The sequence below is a fragment of the Rhinopithecus bieti genome, unplaced genomic scaffold (assembly GCF_001698545.2).
Source record: "Rhinopithecus bieti isolate Rb0 unplaced genomic scaffold, ASM169854v2 scaffold_6907, whole genome shotgun sequence".
Taxonomy (NCBI): domain Eukaryota; kingdom Metazoa; phylum Chordata; class Mammalia; order Primates; family Cercopithecidae; genus Rhinopithecus; species Rhinopithecus bieti.
Window position 1 is genome coordinate 3616697 of NW_016805647.1, and position 15186 is coordinate 3631882.

The following is a 15186-nucleotide window of genomic DNA, read 5'->3' on the forward strand; positions in this document are numbered from 1 at the left end:
GGAAAAAGAAAAATAATAAACATCTCCAACATATAACAAAATGTTCTAGAGTATTTTGGAAACATAGATGTACTTAAGTTGGTCTTTCTAAAATTTTACTTTGCTTTTAAATTCCCTGAGGCAGGAGGATCGCTTGAGCCAGGAGTTTCAAGACCAGCTCTGGGCAACATAGTAAGGCCTCATCTCTACAACAAAAATTTTAAGCCAGATATGGTGGCACGCACCTGTAGTCTCAGCTACTTGGGAGGGTGAGGTGGGAGGATCACTTGAGCCCAGGAGGTCGAGGCTGCAGTGAGCTGTGATTGAGCCACTGCACTCCAGCCTAGGCCACAGAGTGAGACCCTGTCTCAAAAAATAAAAAAGGAATATAGAAAGTTCCTTCTAGCCCTTTCCAGTCAACATGCTTCCCCACACTCCCCTAAATCTGGGCATCCACAACTCTGATTTCTATCACCATAGGTGGTAGTAATAATGCATTGTATCATGCACTATGTAAATTTTTCCCTCTGGTTTCTTTTGTTAACATAGTATCTTTGAGGTTTATCCATGTTGTATGGAGCAATGGTTTGTTTCTTTTTATTGCTGAGGAGGAATCCATTTCATTAATACCTCAGAATTTGTTTATATATTCCTATATTGATGGACACTTGAGTTGTTTCCAGTTTTGGGGTAGTATAAATAAGGTTTTAAGAACATTTTTATATCAAAATGGCTATAGTTCTTTTGGGTACATACCTAGGAGTGAAATGGCTGGGTTACAGAGTAGAGGGATATGTTTATTAGAAAGTGCCAAATAGTTTTTCAAAGTGACTGTACCACTTTACATTCTGACCAGTAATATATGAGTTTCAGACACTCCACTTCCTCGCCAACTGTGGTATTGTCAGTCTTTTTTATTTTAGGTATTCTAGTGGGTATAAACCAGTATCTCACAGCAGTTTTAATTTGTATTTCCCTGACGACTAATGATGTTGCACACCTTCTCGTGGGTTTATTGGGCATTTGTTTATCTTTTTTTCTGAAGGTCTGTCCAAGTGTTTTGCCTATTTTGAGACAGAATCTCGCTCTGTCGCCCAGGCTGGAGTGCAGTGGCTTGATCTCAGCTCACTGCAAGCTCCGCCTCCTGGGTTCAAGTCATTCTCCTGCCTCAGCCTCCCAAGTAGCTGGGACTACAAGCGCCCGCCACCTCGCCCGTCTAATTTTTTATATTTTTAGTAGAGATGGGGTTTCACTGTGTTGGCCGGGATGGTCTCGATCTCCTGACCTCGTGATCCGCCCGTCTCGGCCTCCCAAAGTGCTGGGATTATAGGCGTGAGCCACCGTGCCTGGCCACGTATTTTATTTTCTAATCTGAATTGCTCTTGAAGGGAGCTTTAACTGGATCTCTCTGGATCTACAGACTAACTTCAAGGCAGCATAAATTCTGTGACTTCAACATGCTTATCATTTATTGGAGTTCAATATTTTTTCCTTTTTTTGCTTTAAAACTTTCATATAGTAACGTACACAAATCCTAACTTTAAGCTGCATTGACAAGCTGTACTAGAATGCAGGCTTCCCACAGATAAGGATTTTTGTCTGTTTTGTGTATCGTTAATCCCCAGCGCCCAGAAAAGCGCCTGGCACATTGTGGGTGTTCAGTTTTTTTAGAATAAATGAATAAACACATGTATTTTCTACTTTGTAGGTAAAGGGAAGCAAAAAGAGAAAACAATTTATTTTCTTGGCTTCATGGTTAAAATAGTGCCACTGTTTTATACTTGTTACACCCTTCTTCTTGTATCTGGGAAACCTTTCCTCTAAAAGCCAGGGCTTGGCTATAGGGTGAGGGTTTCTAGAGTCAATGACCAAGGGCTCTGCATACAGTATGTATGTGGAGTTGCTGGGTTAAAATTAAAATTAAAAAAAAAAGGAAGAGGAGGAAGGAAGGAAAAAGGAGGAAGGAGGAAGGAAGGAAGGAAGGAAGGAAGGAAGGAAGGAAGGAAGGAAGGAAGGGAGGGAGGGAGGGAGGGAGGCAGGCAGGCAGGAAGAGGAGGAGGAGAGGAGGAGGAGGAGGAGGAGAAGAAGGAGAAGAAGGAGGAGGAGGAGGAGGAGGAGGAGGAGAAGGAGAAGGAGAACGAGAAGAGGAGGAGGAGGAGGAGGACGAGGAGGAGGAGGAGGACTCCTTCTCTCAGGAAGGCAGACAAAGAACAAAAAGCCTAACGAAGCTAGTGAGACTGCTGATACTTCCTGGAACGGTCCTTTCCTGGAATCTCTCAAGGCTCCCAAGCAGAAGTTGTTTACGTCTGGAAACAGGTAAATACTCTATCACTTGAGCCTCTGTTTATAGTGAGGGCTCACCAAGGGAAAAGAGTTCAGTCACTAAGCTGTGAAAACCAGGAGAGAATTGACTAAGATTTTTGGTGGAGAAACACAATCACCATGGCTAGAAGATATGTCTGCCTCCCAACAGTGGAGATGCCAATTACATGTCAGCTTGATAGAGGCCTAAAGAAGAACAATCTTTGGTCCAAAGCCACCTGTTCTTCTTTGCAGGAGAACAGGCAAAGGTGGCCGCTTACCCCAGTTTTCCTAATCTAAGTCTGCAATAATACCTGTAGAGTCCGGCGCTTGTTATCTTCTGTGTGAATCCAGGCTCGAAGAGTCAACTCTGTGATAAAAATCTGGGCTGCCTTGGCAAAGAGTACAGGCGCTTCTGCACTGATCATCTGTAACAGACACAGGCCCTCCCTGTCAATCACCAGCAAGTCATTCAAACCAGTCTGTCTCTTGCCTCATTGCCTAGCATGGGACTATGGGGCAAGGGTCAAAAAATGAGGTGGTATGCTCAAGAGATTCCAAGGTAAAATAAATCCATGAGTAGGAACAAAGCAGGGAACAGGGAGAAAGAATACTTATTTAGCACCTACCATGGGCCAAACCTTGTGCAAGGTGCTTTCTTACCCTTATAATAGCCTTTCAAAGAAACTAGGTTTAAGAGAGATGAAGTGACTTGCCCATAGCCATAGAGCCAGTAAGTGGCAGGGTTTAGGTTCTAATCCAAGGAGAAACAATATGGGGAAGGAGAATGAGCTTGAAAGCCAATGGATTTGGGTAAAACTGCAGGCTTCCCATCCTTTTGGGCTTTGTTTTTCACACACTGAAAAAGAGGATAACCTTCCAGTTTTATTGTGGCAATCAAATGAGATAATATATGTACCCAGCACAGGACTTGGCACATAGGAAGTGCTCAAGCCATATAAACTTGATGTGTCTGATTTCAAAGCTGAAGCTCTTGGTCAAACAAGGTTCTAAACCTTTGGTGAGGTAGTTTGTGCAGGCTACAGTCACAGAAAGAGCTCTGGAGTTAAAGCAGCAGCAGATGGGAAATGCGATCTTGGTCCTAGCACTCTGGGTGAGTCACTTAACCTCTTTGTGTCTATTTCCATTATCTGTAAAATGGAACTGATAATTCTTATTATATCAAATCTCACAGGGCTACTGTGAGGAAGAAAGGAAAATTGCTATCACTTGTTAGCTTTCTGTGAAAATACAAGACTATTAATTTTGAGTGGTAAAGAGACAAAGAGTTCCTCTTTCTCTGAGATCTATAATGGAGATGGACTCCTAGGAAAACAGAAATGGCAAGCCCAAGCAAACCCTCTCACAAGTATTATTCATGTAAAAAAAAGAAACTCACAGATCCAAAGGATTACAGCAGGTTAATATGCATTATTGAATCAAATTTCTTTTTTTTTTTTGACACGGAGTTCGCTATCTAGCCGCCCAGGCTGGAGTGCAGTGGCCAAAGATCTCAGCTCCACTGCATAGCCCGCCTCCGGGGTCATCACGCATTCTCGCGCTGCCTGCAGGCCTCCTACCTGGGACTACAGCGCCGCCACGCGGCCGCCGCACTAGCTTTTGTATTATTAGCAGAGACGAGGGAATTTGCACCATGTTAAGACTGGCCGGCCAGGATGGTCCACGATCCAATCCTGACCGTCGCTGATCCGCGTCCCGTCTCGGCATCCCAAAGTGCTGGGATTACAGGCGCTTAGAGCCACCCGGCCGCGGCGCCCGGGCCAAAACATCTATCTTAGAGTTCAGATCGGGCCGGGCCGCCGGTGAGCATCAAGCCTGTAATCCCAGCCGCTTTGGGAAAGGCACCGAGAAGGCGGATCGAGGTCAGAGATCTGAGACCATCTGCGCTAATAACGGTGGAAACCCCGTCTCATACTAAAAAAATACACAAGAAACTCGCACCACTGCACATGCACGACTGAGATAAAAGAGTAAAACTCTCAAAAAACAAAGAAAAGAAAAAGAAAAGAAAACAAAAACCAACAACAACTATTTTTTCAACATCTAAAAAAACCAGGATATCCTTAAGTTTCAGGATGATCCATATAGTAACCAAAACTGCTCAATTTTGGCTCACTTAACAATTTTAAACAGGAATCAAATAAAGCAACAGACAGTAATTTTTTGTGTGTTTTTGTTTAATTAAACTTTGAGCTCTAGAGCAATGAACAATAACCTACCCATCACTCAGCTTCAATAAGAAATAATAAAAATGAATGTGAATTCACCTTCACATCTTCATCCAGCTTCATAATCTTCTTAATACGAGCCAATGGGAGTTCCTGCACTCGGAAGTCTTTCTGAAATGAACAACAAGAGATGCATAAATGGTGGGCACAATCAACAGTGTGGCAAAGCATGACAGGCAGCAGGAAACACTCTGGCTTAGTCCCTCTCTTCAGGAAGTCGGGAGAGGAGGTACAGATGAAATGAAGAAAACACAAGCTCCAGAGCAAAATTCTTCTTAACATATGCAGGTCTTCAAAGAATTAGTGGGCTTTAGAAAAAGCTTAGGATGGCCTCTAACAGTGCCCTCATGAAACGGAGCCCCAAGCAATATCTGTTTTTTTTTGGTTTGTTTGTTTTCATCAGCACAACATAAAGGGACATTATGAGCGCCTTCTCTTTTTTCCAAGTAAGTTTACCAGTCTGCAATATGCAGATTAAAATGAGATTTCTGTCTCAGGGGTATTCCTCTAAAGTTCCAGTTCTTTCTTCCATTCAGTGATAAACTGTAACAGCAACGCCAGGGAACTTGACCACAGTGACCCACAGTTCTTCACAGCTGACAGTGGCCACATCTGACATTTGCACTAACCTGACAACAGAAATTGGAGAGGAGAGCCCCTTTCCCATCACAATAGCAATGGCCTTGTCTCCAAAATTTGTTTCAAGTGGGGGTAGAGGAGTACAGAAAAAGGATGAGGGTGAATTTATCAGCTGCCTTTTAGGAACAGCTGTGTTATTCTTTCTTAAACAAGCCTGGAGTGGGGGAGGACCATATAACTTCACTGTGGATATAATTTAGGAAAGGGCTTTTTTGACCAGCGCTACTCAATAATTTGAAATGTAAGCCCTTTTTTTGTTTTATTTGAAAACTACTGGTATTTAAACGCATGCCCAATGATGGATGCAATTCTAGGAAAAAAATCAATTTTGAGTTTCTGAGCTGCAATGAAGAGAAAGGTGCAAAGGCAGACATTAGCTAAAATCAGCAAAATCTCTACTGGGACTAGGTGTCAAATGATTGATTCTATAAGTGGTCTGAAATATGACTCACTAAACCCAATATGCTCACCTGGAAATTTGCACCATCACATTATGGAAGCAGCAGCTATTATTTGAGATTTGATGTAAATTAACAAGCATAAGTGAACTTTCTTTTCTAAGACCAACAGAAAATCTCAAATATATGTCAAAAAAGTTATTTTGGAAAACCATCAACAGTTTTCCCAGAACCTATTTTATGATTACAGAAAGAAGAGAATCTATTAGGATAAAATGTACACCAAGACATCTAATTTTTCCACGCAAACCCAACAAGCTGCTTGGCTACCACTCTGCTCTACAAACTTCAAACACCAATTTTTCATCTTTTCCTTTTCCAAATTAGGTATCAACATTTTCCATGAAGCCTCTACTAAAACTAACCCTGGAGTAACGGGGACTCAGAAGTTCAGTTTATTAAAATTTCAACAAAAGGAAACAGTAGCACAGATTCATTCTATTCTTGTTTTTCCCTTTGCTCTTTCACTTACTGATTCAAGTAACTCAACTAATAGTAAATGTATGATACCTACTACTATGCAAAAATACACATGTAGGCCAGGCACGGTGGCTCATGCCTGTAATCCCAGTACTCTGGGAGGCTGAGATGGGAGAATCGCTTGAGGCCAGGAGTTTGAGACCGGCCTGGTCAACATAGTGAGACCCCATTACTATTTAAAAAAGAAAGAAAGAAAAAATACACATCTACTCCTACCTTTGAAAAGCATGTGGTTTGTCAGAGACAGTCACATGAAAACATTATAATCCCCTATCCAAAACTGGAAGGGAGGGATATAAAATCCCATGGGGACACAAAGAAGGACACGTTGCTAGGGACAGTTAGCAGTGTAGGGCTGGAGGGAGAGTGAGGGATTGGAAATGTTCCACAAAGGGGATGACATCTGAACTGTGTCTAAGGGATTCTGGGAATTTGCCTGTTGAAAAAGTATGAGAATGTTATTCAGACAGAACAACAAAGACAGAGATACAAAAAATCACAGTCTATTTAAGTTTTAGATCTATGACCTGAGTACAGAGGTGAGAAGCAGGAAAGAGGATACTGGGTTGGAGCCAGATCCTTAAGAGATTTTTTTTAAAGTTTAATCCCAGAAATCAACCACTGGTCTTCCTTCTTGTGTGGCATATCACAGAAGATGATGACACTACACAGAAATGCTAAAGAGAATGCTAGGGATGATCACTCCTTTGGAAAGCCTCCCAGACTGATACATACAGCACAAGATGATCATAGATTTAGTTCTCTTGCAAGTGTGCTCTCATTTGGCTTGGTTTTAAATATAATTTGTACAAGAATGTTCCATGATTACTGAACTAAAGCCCAAAGCTGACAAAAAAGACCTCTTTCCCCAAATGGATAGAGTAAAATATTACTCCTTCAATTTCTATTCTTTAATCAAAAGCAACAAAGATCAAGGATCAAGAGATCATTCCCGCCTTGCAGAGATGTAAAATGCAGCAGAAATTTACAATAAGCTCTGCTTTAATATCCTTCCCAAAGCTTTCATTTGTGACGAACTATTTTTCCATGTTCCTGAAACCTTGAGATCTCAAGGAGCAGTGTGTAAAAGTGGATCTTGAGGTGTGTGTATGGTTCATCCCTGTTGACAATCACCCAGTTTTCTATTAATCCTATTGTAGCTTTCTAGTTACATATAAGGATTTACCATAAGCTTGTTGGAAAGGGGAGGCCCTCTACAAACAGTAGACTGAGGCCCCCGAAACTTGGATTCATGCTCCCCACTTCACTGGCTACTATGTAACTGAAGGGAGTAACATTTAACTCTTTAACTCCTTCTCCTGATACTGATCCAACTGGAAGAACAGCTGACACATACTTTTTCCCCCCCTACTTTTGGGAGTTACATCAGTAAGGAAAAGAGCAGATTATCTCTCAGAACATTCTCATGCTCCTGACCACTACCAAAGAACTACGTTAAAAATGCTGCCATCTGAAACTGCTGCATTTCAAGACGAATTCAAATCTGAATTCACTCAATAAGAGTTTGGAGCCAAAGAAAAGTCAGTGGATCTTGGGCTGCACTAAAGAACATCCAGAGTTTCAAATAATAAAGAGAAATCTTTTCCAGGCCTACCCAGTCAGGCACTCTGGCAAGTCAAGATTCTCAACCCTTGTGAAAGCAATGATTCTCAATCTTGGGGCTGCACATTAGAATCACCTGAAAAGCTTTTGAAAAACAAGATGCCTGAGCTCTCTCCTGGAGACCAACTGAATCAGGAACTCTAGGACAGTGGTCCCCAACCTCAGGAACCAGTTTTGTGCAAGACAATTTTTCCAAAGATGGGCAGGGTGGGCATTCGATTCTCATAAGGAGTGTGCTACCTAGATCCCTCACACGTGCAGTTCATGATAGGGTTCACATTCCTATGAGAATCTAATGCCGCTGCTGATCTAACAAGAGGGGGAGCTCAGGCGGTAATGCTTGCTCACTGGCTACTGACCTCTTGCTGTGCAGCCCAGTTCCTAGGTTCCTAACAGGCCATGGACCCATACAAGTCTATGGCCCAGGGACTGGGGACCCCTGCTCTAGTGGGTAGAGTACTGGCATCAAGTTTTTTGAAAACTCCCCTGTGACTATGATCCAAGTGAGAGTTAAGGACTACTGCTTTACAGCCCTGCTACTCAAAGTAAGGTCCTTGGACCAGCAATGGTATCACCTGGGAACTCAAAAGAAACAATCCCAGGTTCCGTTCCTAACCTACTAAATCAGCATCAATATTTTAAGAAGATCCTCCCTCATGTGGTTCATACAGACAATAAAGTTTGAGAAGCACTGCTCTACAGGAGGGGCTCACACAGCACAGGACCTGTTTTGTTTAACCAGTTATCTGATTTGATTGTAATGTTAGAAATGTCATCACCCAATCAGAAGGCACTGAGGAATGAAAAGATGAAACTGCCAATTAAAAGAAAGTGACCTAGGCACTGAATTACAGTAAACTGAAGGCTGAATGGGATGTAAAGAGTAAGTAGAGAATTAGATTTTTCTTTTCGAAATTCAGCATCGTTGCCCAACTGCCCCCAACTCACCTCCGTAAAGACAAAGTTAGCTTTCTCTTTCCTATTTTCAAAGAGGCCCAGTGGGGCAAAACTCAACATGAAGAAGTCTGTTATATATTGTTCCCAGAGCTCTGCTGTGCAGGAATATAGTATTTTACACAATCACTCTGGGAAACAATCATCTTGTTATGGTTTTTAATTAATTTCAATCCAAGCTGAACACCACCTGGATTTACAGACAATTACAGAGCTTTTAAGAATCAAGAGAGGCCGGGTGCGGTGGCTCAAGCCTGTAATCCCAGCACTTTGGGAGGCCGAGACGGGCGGATCACGAGGTCAGGAGATCAAGACCATCCTGGCTAACATGGTGAAACCCCGTCTCTACTAAAATACAAAAAACTAGCCGGGCGACCTGGCGGGCGCCTGTAGTCCCAGCTACTCGGGAGGCTGAGGCAGGAGAATGGCGTGAACCCGGGAGGTGGAGCTTGCAGTGAGCTGAGATCCGGCCACTGCACTCCAGCCTGGGCGACAGAGCGAGACTCCGTCTCAAAAAGAGTCAAGAGAACAAGCTAAAATGAAAGATAAATTGCTTTTACAGGACTCAGACCAAAAGGACTTGAGGCCAGTGTTTCCAACACATCATTAAATACATCATCTAGCAAACTTCAATTACTTCTTTTTGGAACAATTTGTGTCCCAGTCTGAGATCACACCTTATGAATATTCTCATAAATTTTACTTATGATTGGGTAGTTTAAACATAAGGAATTTTCTTTCTTTTTTTTTTTTTTTGTTTTATCTGTTAGATACTTTGAGGTGTCAACCTAAGAGGCTCTGACACATCTGAGGAAGTCTGGTTTTAAGTATTATTGAGTTCTGGAAAGGCACAGATTAAATGCTAAAATGTTTGGTCATGTTACACAGGCAGCAGCGCAGTCAGAGAAGCAGATGCCATCACGTGTTGTACTCCTGAGAAGAGGGGAAAATAAGAGTCATACAAACGGAAAAAAATTACCCTGACTTTACTGGATTGCATTCTTACTCAAACATGGAACTGATACTGCTTTGCACTAAATCTGAAGTGAAGTCTAATTCGTTCAGATATTTATTGTGCACCTACTATATGTCAGACATTGTTGTAAGCACCTGATATAAAAGACATAGCTTGGCAGAGGTCTAGGAGTCCCTTTGAAAAGTACATAGGAGGAGAATTTTAATTAGTCACCAATACAAGAATGATTAAAGACAACTTCCTCTTTACTTTTCTTTCTCTTCACACACAAAACCTGAACCAAAACTGAACCCCTCAAAGTAACTCTCTTTTAACTTCTGATAGACTAAAAGTCTAGGTACTAAAATTAGGTCAGCATCATGATCAGCTTTGTTGGCAACCAAACTTGTAAACCAAGTAGGTTACAAATCAAAGCCCAGGGTCTTGAAGAGGTATTTGCACACTCATGTAACACAGTAGCACTATTCACAATAGCCAAGAGGTGGAACCAACCCAAATGTCCATTAACAAATGAACAGATAAACAAAATGTGGTATATACATACAACAGGGTATGATTCTGCCTTTAAAAAAAAGGATAGGCCAGACATGATGGCTCACATCTGTAATCCCAGTAATTTGGAGGGCCAAGGCAGGAGGATTGTTTGAGGCCAGGAATTTGAGACCAGCCTGGGCAACAGTGACACCTCCATCTCTACATAAGATTTTTTTTTTTAATTAGCCAGGTCGGTGGTGCCCAGCTAGAGTCCTAGCTACTTGGGGGACTGAGGAGACAGGGTCCTTTGAGCCCAAGAGTTCAAGGCTACAGTGAGCTATAATCCTGCCACTGCACTCCAGCAAAGAACAAAAGAGTAAGACCTTGTCTCTTTAAAAAAGAAAAAACAAAGGCCACTCATGGTGGCTCACACCTATAGTCCCAGCACTTTGGGAGGCGGAGGTGGGAGGATTGCTTGAGACCAGAAGTTTGAGATCAGCCAGGGTAATATGGTGGGACCCTGCCTCTACAGAAAAATACAAAAATTAGCTGGGTGTGGTGGCATGCACCTGTAGTTTCAGCTACTCAGGAGGCTGAGGCAGGAGGACTGCTTGAGCCTGAGAGGTTGAGGCTGCAGTAAGCCATAGTTGTACCACTACACTCCAGCCTGGAAGACAGAGTGAGACCCTGTCTCCAAAAAGAAAAAAAGAAAAGAAAAAAGATAAAAAAGGAAGGGCATCCTGTCACATGCTTCAACAGACATGCTAGGTGAAATAAGGTAAGACAAAAAGACAAATACATACGTTGTTCTGCTTAGAATGGGGTTACATCCTGATAAAGCTATTGTAAGTTGAAAAGATCCTAAGTTGAAAATGCATTTACTACACCTAGCCTATCAAAGCCTCGCCCACCTTAAATGTGCTCAGAACACTTACATTACCCTAAAGTTGGGCAAAATAATCTAACACAAACCCTATTTTATAGTAAAGTGTTGAGTATCTCATAATTTATTGAATAGTAGATTGAAAGTGAAAAACAGCCGGGCGCGGTGGCTCAAGCCTGTAATCCCAGCACTTTGGGAGGCCGAGACGGGCGGATCACGAGGTCAGGAGATCGAGACCATCCTGGCTAACACGGTGAAACCCCGTCTCTACTAAAATACAAAAAACTAGCCGGGCGAGGTGGCGGGCGCCTGTAGTCCCAGCTACTCCGGAGGCTGAGGCAGGAGAATGGCGTAAACCTGGGAGGCGGAGCTTGCAGTGAGCTGAGATCTGGCCACTGCACTCCAGTCCGGGCGACAAGAGCGAGACTCCACCTCAAAAAAAAAAAAAAAAAAAAAAAAAAAAAAAAAAAAAAAAAAAAAGAAAGTGAAAAACAGAATGGTTGAATGGGTACTCAAAGTACAACTGCTACTGAATGCACATCACTTTCTAACCACTGTAAAGTGGAAAAAACATTAAGTTGAATCATCGTAAGTAGGGGACTGTACGATATGATCCCATTACTATGAGGTATCAAAAATAGTCAAATTCATAGAAAGCAGAATGGTGGTTGTTTAAAGAGTGCACAGTTTCCGTACTGCAACATGAAAAAATTCTTAAGATAAGTTTCATAACAATGTGATTATACTTAACACTTCTGAACTGTACATTTAAAAATGGATAAGGGGCGAAATTTTACCTGTTTTGTAACTACAACTAAAAAAAAAAAAATCAAAGTCCAACAAAACAGAAAAGTTAAGTGCTGAGCTTAACTCCAGAGTTTATCTGGCCACTTGCCTAATCCTGGATTTATGCCTCTCAGCTCAAGCTGCGGCACAGACTTGCTCGATTGGCCTAGTCCCACCACACCCCAGGAGAGCATTCATTTTACACCAAGCTGACCCCAGCACCAAAAGCTGATAAGTGTAATCATGAGATCATCCCCCTAAAATATGAACAAAACACCCCACTTCTGACTTTATAGTTTCATTTTTCCCTACCTTCTCTTTTATATCTGAAACAGTTTAGATAACTACTACCTTAGACTGCAGAAGAGGAACAATGACTTTTCAGTGGAAATCCACTCTGAACCCAGGCCAGTCTGAGAAAGGCCAAGCCAAGTTCAACTGCTGAAAACTCTTCATATAAACAAACGTGACCCAGAGGTATATCCAAAACATGAACTACTTTTTATCCCTGAAGTCAGTGGGCATTTATCATAATAAGTTATTTCATTTCATTAATTACTTGTTTATTAGCCTGTCTCATCAGAATATATGTTCCATGAGTGCAATGATCCTGTCTGGTTCACTGCAATGATCCTGTCTGTCTGGTTCATTACCGTATCCACAGTATCTAGCATAGCCTTGGTTGGTACATAATAAGTATTCGTTGAGTGAATGAATAAACTGACATTGTAACGTCAGAAGGTAAAGGTCACTAACCCTAAGCAACTGCAACATTAATTCTACATCAGGAAGGAATCCAGTGTCTGCTCTGCCAGGATACTAGTATTTCCAGGGCAGGAATGACATAGCCAACACAGGGAACTCCTTCAGTATGTACTAAAATGACACCTTAATGAACATTCTTCATTAAGGACATGACAACTGTATTATGAAAATACTCCAACTCTAACCTGCCTCACCTTCCACTACCACTCTCACACCACATACCTACTCCTTCCCTCAACCTCCACTAAACACACAGTAACCTTTAGGCACTCTGAATGTCTTGATGTTCCTCTAACTATAAGGCCCTCCCCACTGGGCCTCCATGCCTTTATGCATGCCCTTGTCTTTGCCCTCCCATCCTTCACATCTGGTGAACGCTTACTCGTATTTCAAGACTCAACAAAAATGTTCCCTTTACTTAAACCCTTCCCTAACTCAACCAGAAAGAAACAAGCACTATGTCCTCTGTGCTCCTTGGCTTTTACTGCTTCAGGACTCATCAGTGTGCCTGATTCAGTAAGTACTTAATAAATACCTACTGACTAAATGAGTCTGGTTGTAATTACTAGATTGTAAGCTCCTCACAGGTCAAGGTTATATTTAATTATTTTGAGTCAGTAGTTCTCAAAAGGGGATGATTTTTGCCCATAGGCACATTTCCCAATGTCTGGAGACATTTTTTGGTTGTCACAACTCGTGGAGGGGTGCTACTGGCATCTAGTGAATAGAGGCTAGGGGTGCTGCTAAACATGCTGTTATGCATAAGACGGCCCCTCAGAACAAAGAGTTACCTAGCCCAAAATGTCAATAATGCAGCTGTTGAGAAACAGTGATCAAAGTGTATCTTTTTAACACCTGGAAAGAGTTCCTGGCTCACAATAGATTTGTTGTTGAATAAATTGCCCAATAGTTTTTACCAAGTTCTAGAAATGTGGCAGGACTATTAAATCAGGCCTAAAAAATTGAGCTAGAGCTACAGAAGGAAGATGAGATCTCTGTTTTCCTACAAGTCCTAAAGGATATGCCTCACATTAAACTACCTCCAAGTCAAAGTATCCACTACATACCACACGCCTATGGAAGACCACTGAGATATAAAAGACACTCTTGTAGTTACCTCACAGAAGGCAAATGTTTTCATTTTCCTACCCACAGGTCAGGGATGAACTATGCCTCGTAAATGTGCTTGAAATTAAAAATGCTTTAGTCTGAGTTTTGGTTAATTTCCCATAGCTTTTTATACTCTTTAAAAGTTTCTAATAAAAGTTTCTCATTCTTCCTCACCACTGTTAAATTCCGGATTTCTTCCATGACCCGAGGCCAGAATGACTGTAGGCTTTGCTGGGCATCACTGCTGCTAGTACCACCAAATCCTCCTTCTGTGGACATCTTGACAACTGAAAATAAACACATACATAAGACCCATCAGAAACAATAAAGTCAGACCTTCTGTCCAGATTAGGCATTTGTATCTTTGTGGATGTTTTATGAATCTATTCAATTTTCAGTTTGATAAGGTATATAATTACACTAAAAGATTTTAACACAGACTTACATCTTAAAACATTGGTAGGAAAGTTTTCCTTCTATCTAGCTTATACCATAGAGACTGCTAAAGAGCTCCAACTAGAAAATCAAAAGTTGCTAGAAATGTAAGCTGAAATCCTAATGTTAATCAAGGACTTTTAACTTCTTACATGGGTGTGGGGTGAGGAAAGTATTTTGTTGCCCTAGTCTAGCCCATAATTTTCAATGCCATTCCCTCCAAAGCTTTTTCAAGTTCTCTGTGGCTTCTCATACTCCATGCCACAGACTTCAGCAAATTTTTATATTAAAAGTCCCTAGTGATTAGTACTGTACAGAAATGTAAACCCAGAGTCTTAAAAGATAAAAGCCAAGCTGGGCACAATGGCACATGCCTGTGGTTCCAGCTACTCAGGAAGGTGAGGCTGGGGGATCACTTGGGCCCAAGAGTTCCAAGACAGCCTGGGCAACACAGCAAGCCTCTGTCTCTTAAAAAGAAGAGATAGAGTGTGTGCTAGGTTTCTTCTTTTGTTTTAGACACTGTGGTCCCGTTTCTCTGGGGCTCCTGATGATGATGATTCCTTCTAATCTCAGGCAAATCTGCCTCAAAGGACATGAGGCCAATAACTGTGTAGGTAACATGAAGCCTCTGAAATGAAACTACTTGCCAGTTCTTCCCTAACCTGAACCATGTTATTAAACACAAAGCCTAACATAGCACACTGGCAACTGGAAACCTTAAAGACAGTTAAAAAAAACAAAGCAGAGGCCAGGTGCAGTGGCTCACACCTGTAATCCAAACACTTTGGGAAGCCGAGGCAGGTGGATCACCTGAGATCAAGAGTTCAAGACCAGTCTGGGCAACATGGTGAAACCCCATCTCTACTAAAAATACAAAAATTAGCCGGGCATGGCAGTAGATGCTTGTAATCCCAGTTACTCGGGAGGCTGAGGCAGGAGAATCACTTGAACCCAGGAGGCAGAGGTTGCAGCGAGCCAAAATCATGCCATTGCACTTCAGCCTGGGCAACAGAGCAACACTCCGTCACAAAAAAAAAAAGAATTAAAATTAGGATAGAGAGCCGGGTGCGGTGG

The 15186-nt window shown here is 42.0% G+C and overlaps 1 protein-coding gene across 4 annotated transcripts in view; it reads right to left on the reverse strand.

The window, feature by feature from the left end:
• Nucleotides 1-15186, reverse strand: part of NFYC (nuclear transcription factor Y subunit gamma) — an 83242-nt gene that overhangs the window by 19766 nt on the left and 48290 nt on the right. For all 4 annotated transcript variants that reach the window (XM_017873272.1, XM_017873273.1, XM_017873271.1 and 1 more), the window contains exons 2-4: nt 13852-13964; nt 4569-4640; nt 2595-2708 (exon numbers count right to left, since the gene is read on the reverse strand). In XM_017873272.1, the coding sequence (XP_017728761.1) occupies nt 2595-2708; nt 4569-4640; nt 13852-13956 (291 nt within the window). In that variant the 5' untranslated portion in view covers nt 13957-13964. The remainder of the gene's footprint in view (nt 1-2594; nt 2709-4568; nt 4641-13851; nt 13965-15186) is intronic.